The sequence below is a fragment of the Brachionichthys hirsutus genome, chromosome 13 (genome assembly GCF_040956055.1).
Source record: "Brachionichthys hirsutus isolate HB-005 chromosome 13, CSIRO-AGI_Bhir_v1, whole genome shotgun sequence".
Classification (NCBI taxonomy): domain Eukaryota; kingdom Metazoa; phylum Chordata; class Actinopteri; order Lophiiformes; family Brachionichthyidae; genus Brachionichthys; species Brachionichthys hirsutus.
In genome coordinates, this window is record NC_090909.1 from 5633591 (window position 1) to 5646024 (window position 12434).

The window sequence follows — 12434 nt, forward strand, 5'->3', positions numbered from 1 at the left end:
GATGTTTGAGGATCAAACTTGTTCCTCATTCAGCATTTTTTTAGGCCGCAGTTTTAAATGTTCTATAGATTTACTGTGGAATTTAGCAGAGTCAGCAAGTCGTGCAGTGTGTTTTATTATAATATTCATAGACACACTGAGCACTTATGTAGTGAGTCCTATGTGATGACAAGGTCATTTAGACAGATCTATTAAGCACTTAAAGTTTATTTTATGATCAGAAGTCTTCACTTTGTCTGGTAAATAATTCATGAAGAGCATTTTTTGTCTAGATTCTTAGAAGCTCTGCGAAAATGTCCCCATCGGCCAAGAAGTCAGAATTTTCTATGAAAAGTCACTTGATTCAAGATACTGTAACTTCTATGCCTTTGGGTCCAAAGACCTGTGACATATTTATCATCTGAGGAGCAGGAGGTGGGTACTAGCTGAAAAATGATGCCCACACAAACATCCCTTTGTCTTTTATTCTGCTGAACCTCACTGCGTCTTCCTTGATGGATTGCAGATGGAGGAAGATGAAACCGAGAAGCATCTTAGAAGGAAAAAAGAAACCACATGAATTTTGATAAATGTTATTGCTGCCTTTCTAATTATCACAAACACGTTCGTTTCTCTTTGATTCATTCATAAATAATTGCTTATTTAATTTTGTTTTAACCCACACATGATGTCATGCAACAAATACAGCTCCTGCAAAATCTTGCAAGACACTCCCCAATATCTTTGTTCCATAAAATCATTTTATTGCGTCTTACTCTTTAATGCAGCCGCTCATGTTTTCATGAGTGGGGGAGGGGGGCAGATTTCTAAACCAACATCCTCTGGTGGGTTGAGAACGCTTTGATAATCTCTCCATGCAATTCATAAATGTAGCAGGTGCCAAGACAAATGCGCCCCACAACTATCTTAATGATGAGCGACTAACACAGGCCTCGAGCCTCGCTGTTGCACGGGAATGACGCACACAGCGGTTCTGGCATCGTTCAGGTGGTTTAAACCTAAAAGCTTGTGCACTTTGAACAACCCTCATCACCCAGGGGTTCTTTAGGGAACTTTAATATTCTTAGAAAACCATTTTAAGTACGTGCCTCACCCTGAGGATGACAAGAGCATTCCTGATGATGCCATGATTTTTTTTCTGCAGTGAAAACGTTATTTTGTATTTGTCTCAGGCTCAAACTATTAGCACAGAGTTTGGCGGATTAAGATCATATGAGTTTGACTTCCACAGAAATCCATGGAATCGAGTCTCCGACGAGCTGGATGTATTTATGATGTTCCACAGGCCAGATACCGACATGAAAGAGGCACCACTCGAGGGGCCCTCTGTCTTAATCCGTGGACATTATCTCTATACTGTAAGCGGGTCTTGGCTCGTTACTTCGCAGTAGAGAGCCAGGCTGGCAGGGTTGCAGCGAGAGAGGCAGAATGAGAAAGGGAATGGGGGGGGGGGGGGGGGGGGCTTGCCCAGCCGCCGAGAATGTAATCTCCAGATTAGGGGGCGAGACGAATTCCTGCTGCCAGCCTGACCTTGTCAAGGCAATGGAGAAGCCAGAGTGAAATTGAGATTTCAGGACAGGGGTGACTTCCCCCCCCCCCCACACACACACACAGACTCTCTCTTTCTTCAGTGTTTCTCTTTCAAGGGTCACCGGCTTGACACCAGGATTCATATTAAATCTGTGTGGTCACACTGGCAACAAACATAAAGTGCGTGTGGGGAAAACCGGTTCTGGCACTGACCATACTGCCTCAAATGGTCGTCATGGCATCAATGTTGCATACAGTTCTAATTTATAGAGACGTGCAAATAATACATAGAATATACATTTAGAAGTAATCTTTAAAGGCCAATAGATAATTCAGAGCCTAAACCCAGTAAAAGTGAACAGACAGAAAGGTAACTTGGCTGACGGAGGAATGAAAAAGCTTGGCTCAGAACCCGAGTTTGTTGTCTGGGCATGTGTGTTCTCAAAAGAAATGTCGTGCACTTGTAAGTACATTACAAAATAAATCAATAAATAATGAAAAATAAAAAATAAAAATCCAAATTAAGTCTAAAATATATATCTCGTAAATAAAGTCATGTGATTTTTGGACTTTGGCGAGGATGTCAGCCCAGCGCTGTGTTGTCGGCAAGCTGGCCGTTTGTATGAACTCAAAGTCAGGCAGCTGAAAAAAAGCGAGACTCAAACTGCCAGTTGCAGTTTCATATGACAGTGTCGTAGATTTAACCCTCACATGTCAGGACAGTTTGGATTTTAGATGAATGAGAACTGAGATGAGTTGACAATAACAACGGAGTTCAATGAATTTTCTGATGTTAAGAAATGTGTCCGTTGGTTAAACTCTAATATATAGATTGGTATTTAACTACAGATTAGTGTCTTGACTTAATCTTCATAATGTTAAAGTAAACTCATAAAGGTTCATGATTTACAGCCTTGAAATGTGTAAACATGTTTGCATTCTATTAACAGGTTTCCATCCTGAATGTTCTCATATTGGAGGGGCCTCTGCTTTACTCGATTGGGTTTATGCAAACATGCTTTGGTGGATAGAAACTGCAGAATGAGAATAACGATGCACCGTGTTTATCTGAGCATCTCATTCATTTGACCCATAATTGTAAAACAATAAAATAATGAGTTTGTCTGCCACAAATTGAAGCACATAGCATCACTTGCGTGAAGGAAGTGGCGGCTTGCTGCAGATGAATGACTTTTGTGCTATTTAGACAAGATTTATTATTATTGCTTCAGACGATTTCTGGAGCAGAAGAGAAAATAACCATCTTAGAATCTTCAATTCAATTATTTACACAATCAATTATACCAGGGGTGGGCAAACTTTTTGACTCGCGGGCCACAATAGGTTCTAAAATTTGACAGAGGGGCCGGACCAAGAACAGATGGATGGAGTATTTGTGTGAGCTAATATAAATGACACAAGAAAGCTATTGCATTAAAGGATTTGGCCTTTTACAGGTAGCATTACAGGGATTAGGTCAAATGAATGGGGTTTAATTATAATACAATTATATTTAATGATATAATTTGGACAAGTTTGGCGGGCCGGATTAAAAAGACCAACGGGCCGCATATGGCCCCCGGGCCTGGGTTTGCCCATGCCTGAATTATACTCAGAGGTCAGCTTTCGAACCCAGGCTGTGCCACGCTTGAAACAAAGAGCAGTGCAAATATGAATAACCTTGAGGAGTTCCGAATTGTCAGTTGTGGTGGTATATGATGTTAGAAGCAATACATTTTACACTATTTATAATAATGAGGGATCCGATCACGTGATCAGAAATCGGGCACCGATCGCGTGCTTGCAAACCTCGATCTGAATTGGACACTTAAATGCTGATCAAGACCCGGATATGTATGGATATTGATTGTCAGATTTACATACATATAAATTAGATGTTCAATAGTTTTTGCATTATTTTATTACATTTTGGCTACTAATCACAATGGCCTAAATAAAACTGCACCAAATCTTTTCTTTTTCAGATTTCAAAAGTTGGCATTGTTGAAGAAGAGAAGTTCAACACCGTCACATCTTTGAGCCCACTGCCTGTGTTGTGCTTCTCAAATGAGAATACCATACTATTCACCATGCGTTTGCAGCTAGAAGAGCAGTTCACGTGGGGGGGGGGCAGGCACATTATGCTTGTATCAGAGACCCATGTTTTAATCTGTCTTTGGAACGCTTGTTAATGACCCGTAAACTGCGGCACAAACAAGATCTTTTGAAGGAGCTGTGGTTAGTTAATTTGCACGGACTGATTCTTTGTTCAAAGAGTGAGTTCATTTGAAGCTGCAGTTTGGCTGCTTATTACGCCTGCTGATTGATTGCCGTGCCCTGCTGGGGTTCATTTGGACTTGAACTGCAAAAAAAAAAAGAAGGAGGAAAGAGAAACTTCAGAGTTGAAACACAGTCTTCGCCACAATCTCCCAACACATCAGAGTCTGCGTGTTTTCAAGACAACGCCTGCTGGAAGGAGGAAACTCCGTCTTGGCATGTTGCTAGGCGATGTATTAATATTAATGTTATCTTCTCTCAGAACGTGTGCACTCTTTCCCCCCCCCCCCTTGGGATAAACTGCAGCTTAAAGGTATCTCCATCGCACTGGCACTCATTTCATCCTCGTTAAAACTCATATCAAGGGTTTTAATTCCCCCCTGCAAATGTAACGCTGCAGAGCTTTGTTGAGAAACTGCGATTGTCTGTTTTATAGTGCAGATATGCCCAGCTAATGTCTGATTTAGTGTAATTGAAAAATGGGTATGTGCTATATCTGGCTGTGCCGTGTTTGAACATTTAATGCCTTTAAAATTTTTCATGTCCCACGTAGGACCCCAGCCTATATTTCCTGGATCTGATCTGTGCCACCTTTAGAAATCTCTATTATAATGTATACTTTAAAGATAAAGGATCATATCCATGGATTCCAATGACATACAAAAAATCTTTTGGAACATAATATGAATTTGGTGGAGATAACTGTATGCCCGCCCCCCCTGATATGCTTCTTGCTGAGGGGCTTTGTCATTCTCTCCTTGCATCGCTTTGCTGCCCTTTTTGCAAAACCGTTTTCCTGCCACTGACATGCAGATGCCATCCATCTGATTAAACGTTCCAGGTTACATCTGAAAATGCATCCGAGGCTACCCCCTCCCTAAACAGGAAGTGTGACAGCTATTATGCTTGCTCGCCCGAAGGCACTTTGCCACAGTTGTCTAATTTTTCTTTCTATGCATTTCGTCAAGTTCAGCCGGTGGGTGAGCAAAATAAGGCTTCAAGGATTTAGCATTCTTTCTCAATTGCAACAGTATTGATACCTTTTGTTCTCAATGCGAACAACACACTCAAAATGCTAAGTCAGTTAAGAGAAAAATCCATATTCATCATAGTTGGATAGCGATTCATCAATCAGGTCGACAACATCACTTGCCATACTTTTAATAGACAGATTGATTATTTTTCTTCCTTTTAATTTAGAGGTAAACTATATGACAATTTCAAATTTATCAATTAACAATTTGAAAACAACTATAATTGTTTTTATTGTATTTGTTTTAACTATTATTTCATTATTACTTTTTAATTATACATATATATATATATTTTTTTTACCCAATGAAATTACCCTTATTTCAGTTCAATTTCATTGCTGCTCTCTTCTAAGGCTCAAAGTAATAAGTAAATCATTTCAACAGGGCTCCTTAGGGGGGAAAGTACAAACACGTCATGCGTCTGACATCTCCTCGAGTCTGCATTGTATTCATTCAACTAACCATTTATTATTAAACCTTAAAATATTCACTTAAATACAGGGAGAGACAAGAAGAAGTTGTAACTCCTGAGAAATCAACCAAAGAGATTTTGCTTAATAATATTTAAAACCAACTACCATGCACACACGAGCAGCACGCTGAACTAATCAGTTTAGCTTTGTCAAATATTTCAATATCTCTTCGTCATGTCGTCACTTTTGCGAGAATAAAAATGACAATATTTTCATTGGGTGTAGATAAGTGATACTTGGTGAGCCTAAACCACAGGCTGCACCCAGCAATAAAGCAAAGACAGTGCGAAAGAATAGTTGAGGGATGGAAAAATTATATTCACACAAAATTGTTGCAGCACATATTATTATGACCCGCTTTCTGAAGTCTTGTTTTTAATTCTAAGGCAGCCTATGTTCTGACTGCGGCTCTGTAGACCAAACACAAAGTGTGTCATCTCCTGCAAAAGAAAGAAAGTGTAGTTCCCGAAATGGTGAAATATTCCTTTGATCGATAAAGGAGATATTCATTAGTTGCAGTCCCCCCCGCAACCGTTTTTCAATCTTGTGTTTATTTGCTGCTTGTCAACACCAACTGATTACTTTTCTTCTCTCGTCTTTCTAGAAATTGAAAAAATTCAAAAAGATGAGGGGAAGGAAGAGGAGAAGTTCATCGACGTCGTCGTCAACAAGAACATGAAACTGGGCCAGAAAGTTTTAATACCAGTCAAGCAGTTTCCAAAAGTAAGTGCTGTAGTACAACCACCAGAGATGCATCCAAAATGTGATGTGCACAGATAGAGCATTTCAAATGGTGTTATTTATAGATAATAAAGGCAACTACAGTTACTCTAGTTCAGATCTAAAGTCCTCACTTGACACTTTTTGTTGACGTTTTATGTTATTAGATGTAGCAAATCTTGTCGATGACGTACAGGCAGGGCGGGTTGACATAACTGGGGTGGAACTATATCAGGGATGTTACTTTCAGTCTGCAGAACTGTTTGAGTGTTTGAAATGCTGCAGCCATAATTCTCTCACTCCTCCCACATACACGCCTCTCTCTATTAGGCTGACCTTGGTCGATGATGCTTTGACGCCTCAGTGTATTAATTTGTCAATTGATATTTATGAATACCTAATTCACAGGAATCACGTCACAGTGGATGCAATTTTATCGAGTGTCCAGCAGATTTCTAAAGACGCATGCTCTTTCACGGTCGTTATTAATGTCTCGGGTGACATTACTATTGCTGAGCAACAACATATGCCACATATAGAGTCCTATAGGTTGATAAGGCTCATGATGACCTGTGCATGAAGCCGTTTTGAGCGATAGCACTGCTGCCACGTTTGGAGAGCTCTCGAGCCTCTCCCACCAAGTTGGATCCTTCACCGAGAAAGAACATTTATTGGACACTCGCTGCACGGTAGGGATTTCCCACTGGGAGCTCGGTGGGGGAAGCTGGTGTAAAAGTGTGAGAGATGCTCTTAGACGGGGGGACATCACTCAAGGTTTCACCTCAGCCCTTCAGGGGGAAGGACAACAGTAACCTGCAGTAAGGAAACACAGCACAGGAGTTTACACTGAAACAAAGAACCTTCTAGGAGCAGTTTAGTTTATAGTCTCTAATTTGAATGGCATGCACAGTAAAATACTGTCAGTCTCAAGTTAAAATACAAGGTGTGGAAAAAGTCAACTTTATATGAGGTTTTATATTAGTCCACACCCAGAATGCAATTTACTACTTAATGATAGCTTCAAAGTCCCATCATAGCGCAGTGACAGCACATTAGGTTACACGCTTCACTTTAAAATGATTGTCCCTGAAGGGCAAACCTTGTAAGGATTGGGCAGTATTTGTTAGGGTTAGAAAGGAGGAAGCAATCAAAAGGGCAACAATAGATTTTTCCTCTCCAGAAATAAAATTATAATAAAATTAATCAAACTATCCCTTTTGAGACCAGAAGCTTTGAGTTAAGTCTGACGTCAGCATGATGACGTGCTCATTACATGTGCATTTTATTGTCTTAATTTTAAATAACAATATATTCTCTAGCACAGCTGTAAGTTTGGAATGCCATTAAGTATTTTGTCATGAAAGTATTGCAACCATCAGACAAAGTTGGAATGAACATGGACTGACCACTTTAAATGTATGGCGGAGATTTCATTTGACGTCTCTCATATTAGAATTTCAGGATGGGTGCTTATTTTTTTAAGGTAACTAAGTTAAGTATGGAGCACAAAAAGCAAAGGTGTATGCACTTTTTCGTTCTTACTCATTCTCATCAGCAATGACATGCACTCTAATGAAGAGTTCACATGTGCTGTGCTGTGCACATATGTTTGTCATGTCATCTGACTGATCTGACTCTTCTAGGTTCACGGCTGTTTGCTTTGACAGCTTTGATAAGTAGAGCCACTAATGCTCCGTTTAGAGCCCAACAAGCTGCAGAAGGAAGACAAATTCAATTTGTTCCATCTGACAGGTAGGAATGGAAAGAGTGATTGGTCCAACTCAAACGGGTTTCCTCCGGAGCTACAAGCATCACCTTTTGGCTTCTGGCATTGAGGTGGCGCCGGCATTTTCCAAATAGCCATTTAAGAGCACACGGAGAGAGGTTAACTTCTTCCTCCGCAAACACAGCTTTTTATCAAAAATGAAGGGGCCAAGGACGCCACGTGGCAGGTTCCAAGCCTTTCCTCAGTGATGATTTAAAATATCCAAACGATGACAAAGTGTTAGTTTCAACGATGCTGGGGAAAGTGATGCTCCTATGGCATTTTTTCAGTGTCGCCTTCTCGTGGAATGGAAACTCGGGCCCAGCAGCAAACTGGGTCTCATAGCAGTCCACATGATGCATGTTATCCCTCTGACATACTATGGTAATATCGAGTGTTGCTCAACCAACCTTTTCATTCAAATCAACCATAATTAGTATTTCAAGATGGTGTCAATTTAACTTTTGCGCAATTTCATTTCTTTCAACTTGGTAATACATCACACTCTTCATATCAATATGTCTTTCATGCAAATTTATTTTTTGTACCTGTTTTGTAGGGTTCTGGGGTACTAGTTCACCTTCAAATTACATGCAATTTAAATGTTGTTAATAAAATCAGAGAGGACCTTACATCGTGATTTAATCAGTGTGACACAAGATACTCAAGAACCAAAAATAGCCAATCTTTTAAAGCACTATCAGCGTTCATCTGTACGTTTGTTGGATCCATCTAAGCCAGCATCTTTTGGCAGGCAGCACCACAGACCATTAGCGAGGCATAAGGACCCCTACTGGTTTTGTTCCAGTTCAGACTGTGGCTTTTCTGTGTTCAGAGCAGTCATTTATCCTTTTGCCGTCGCTCCTGTCCTGCTGTCCTCAGCACAATCCTTCTACACTGGGTCTCTGTCAGCACACCTTTCACCGGGCTAGCGGGATTACATTCAGCAAATGATGAAAAGATCTCAGATGTGCCGACCCTCTACCTACCCCCCCCCCCCCACCCACATCCTCTTCAAGCTGATCATACATACTTTCCCTACTTGCGCCTTTCAGTAATCCACGTGACACATTTTTATTTTTTGGCTTCAGATGAATATCGTGCAACAAACCAATTCCTGCGTTTCTATATTTTCAGGAGGTGCTCGTTTTTGTGCTTTACTTGTATTTTTACTGCCGCATATATCACAACAGTGCGCTCTGCAACAACCTGTGATTAAACACACCAGCTTTTCTCCTGGTGATCACAGGCAAAAGCACAATCCGCTCAAACAGTCTAATGGCATCAACCAGTAGAGGAGCTCAGGCAGTTTTTATTTTTTATTTTTTGGTAAATCACATAATCCCTTGTGATAACTTAAATATGAGCAAAACCACAATCACAGCAGGAGTCAGATGGGTTTTGATTTCTGATACTCAGCATGGATTACATTTATGAGTTCCGTGCTGGAGGTGCTTGTGCCTCTGTAAGTGTCAACTGCGTGTTAATATGTTGAAATGTCCATGGTAAGCCTTTGACATTTACTGGTATTCGGCAAAGTAAATCCTCATGATCACTTTTTAAATACTCAGAAATGTATAACAGACACAAATACCATCACATCATATAGTATGCATTATCTATAATATTGTCTGGTTTGGTAGAAGACAGTTTGAGAACAAGATATCGACACAAACAAGACCAGATTAACTGACTTCCGGGCTATATTCACCTTTTGTTCTGTTTTCTCATGCTGAAATGTCACATGATATAAGCTTTGCAGTGCGCTTATATGAGTCGATAAAGTCATTTATGAATATCTAAGCGCAATGAGTCGTAATAATGAAGGCGTAAACGAGATATAAATCTTGACATGCCGAACATTTCAGAATTTAGGCACTAACAGACTGGAGCGTTTAGTATAAAGCTACCTGAAACATGATTTTGTTTCCTATGTGATGACTGTTCACACGGTTATAGCTGTCTCACATATTACCGGGTGGTAATTAAATTTAAGAAAGAGGACTATAATCTTACCAATAAACTTTATATTATGCACTTTACCATAACTATTAAACAAGTATTACGCCAATATCTACTCACCATTAGTTGTGGCCTCAATAATTGCTTCTGTCCTTCATGTTCCCGTTTTTTGTTTAATAATTTCCACATTCTTGTCTTTTAATCCAGGGTTCTTGTTTTTTAATCCAGGGTTCTTGTTTTTTAATCCAGGGTAATTGATCTCTATGTGCAGAATCAGTTTTGAACTGTCCATTGCTCGTTAACGAAGCCAGTCAGCGGTTGATAAACCCGTGACTCCTGGTTTGTCTGTTAAAATAATTTTTCTTTTCTTGGAGGTCGTCGGCTCCTCTTCTTCTTCCTCAGTTGGACTTTTACCATTAGCAAAGAAGCTCTCCAAAGACAGATTTTTTTTCCATTAATTTTTGCTAGTTCATGGCTTATTTTTAGTGAAGTATCACGTGACCAAGAAAATGCACAGGCGAATGAAACGTTGGAGAAAATCATGTCATTTTTCCAAAATAAAACACCTTTTAGACGCTAATAATAGATACAACGGAAATTGTATACATTTGTTTTTCTTTCTGTGCCCTGTAACAATGCCTCACGGACCGGTACTGTTTTTATTTGTCCATGTGTAGAACATAGTTGGTGAACTAAGGACCGGGATATTCATACGAACATCCTGGACACCATGTCCAACACACAACCTGTCAGAAAGGTGAAATGGGTGCACAAATCTGTAGTAATGCTGAGGGAAGTCAGCTGTGTGATCTGGCATCTACAAATCATTTTTCAAGAGGTAGTACAGCTCAGTGATCACGGCTCTATTCAGGTGGAAATGATGGATGTTCCCAGAAACTTTTAAACTCGGCACATTTAAAACATTTCCTGACATCCTCTGTTCACCACGGTTATAGCTGTCTCATTCGGTGATCCTTTGTAAACTTGAATACATTAGAGGTAAGATTAATCTTGTTTGCTGAGATAACTTTAAAGGTAATTTCCCCGACCCAACAGTTTATGACCATCTCAGCACATTTAGAGTTAATTAGTGTGCAGATTTTGCAGGAGCTATTGAAATGTTTCCGATCAAGTACAAAGCGTAAAATGGACCAACATTAGCACACACTCTACTGCTAAGGTGGGGCTTTTACATCTTCATCAAGTCAGTCATAGATTTGCAGGAGGCTACATACTATATTATCTTTTGCAAGTGCAGAGTTGGGATTAGTGCCGTGGGCATTAAGTTAGGGGCAAGTGCTGAAAGGGGTCCTGTACGGTCGTAGGACTTGAGGTAATTATAAAAGTTGAATGAAAATACAGTAGGTGAGAAGTGCTGGAGTTCAGCCTGATGGGAATAAAACCCATCAGTCAGGTTCTGCATTAGAGCGAATCTCTGAAGCTTCCGTCTCAAATTCCTCACACAGGAATTGGTGGAAGCCTCCTCATAAACCCTCGCTTTCTGAACAAAAGGCAAGAGCGAGGCAGGTGAGCTGGGCAACCAAGGTGGTTATTTTGTTTTGGACCTCCTCCGAGTTAATTGATGACCTAGACGGTTGAGGGTGACAAGTGTATAACTCACTGTAAAAGGAAAACAGAGAGAAGAAGAAAAAGCCACTCTTCCTTTGTGTACTTGGCCATCTCCAGCTGCTAGTGGATTTGTGTTTAACCTGCGTAAAGGTTGCATGAATTAGGTGGGTGTCACACAGCGTATCCTTTATGCTAATGGATCATTCCTTGTGAAGGAATCTAAGTCAGAGAGCTTTTGATAGATGGAAAAATGCCAAAGGTGGTGAAGTTCAATGTTAACTCGAACCAGCACATTATGATGATGTTTCACATTGACAAAGGGGATGTGGAAACAGTCAGGAATATGCAGTTCAGCAGGATCTAAAAATGCTTTGAACCGATTTCAGTAAAAATATAATTGTGCAAAGGCTAAACACAATATTTCCTCTCCCCTATTGAGTAATTTCTAATCTTTTTCATAAAAAAAAAATAGTGACGGTTGGAAATGTAGAACTTGGTGGCACTTGGAACTTAATTTGTTGGCTGACCTGCTTTTTTTCCATCTGCTGAACTGATTTTATTTTTTTGTTATCATTTTGATTTAATATTGCATTGTGGAAAGAGTATGGAAGCTTGACCTCGGACTAAAACTGATGACATCTTGGTTTTTGCTGCATTGGATTTTATATTTTTTGACACGTAATGTACCAATAAGATTTTACTTAATTGTGAAATGCATGCCTAAAATATCTTCAGCCGGTGTTTTAGTTATTTAGAAAAATGAGCACAAGAAACCACCAACTTGCCCTTCCTACAATGAACTTCTCATTTTTGAGTTTTTAACCCTTGTGTCTTGACTTTAAGGTACAGCACATTAACATTAAGGTACAGTCCATTAACCAATGTTCCCAAATTTTGTTTTCCTTCATCACTCTTCTGTCTAAATCTCATCTGCCATCTCATTAGTTATGGACACTTAATATTATTCGAATAAAATACAAAACAGCAGTAGCAATGAAGTCAAGGAGATTTAGATTTTATATGGTTATTGGATTTCATTCTAATCCTATTTTCTCAATCTAATTTTCATGTCATTATTTCTTATAAATGTTGGAGGTTGCTCCA

At 39.7% G+C, this 12434-nt stretch overlaps 1 protein-coding gene across 1 annotated transcript in view; it reads left to right on the top strand.

Moving 5' to 3' along the window:
• khdrbs3 (KH domain containing, RNA binding, signal transduction associated 3) overlaps nucleotides 1-12434 on the top strand; it is a 66037-nt gene that overhangs the window by 25300 nt on the left and 28303 nt on the right. Inside the window, exon 2 of the mRNA XM_068747389.1 lies at nucleotides 5919-6037. Within this exon, the coding sequence (XP_068603490.1) occupies nucleotides 5919-6037 (119 nt within the window). The remainder of the gene's footprint in view (nucleotides 1-5918; nucleotides 6038-12434) is intronic.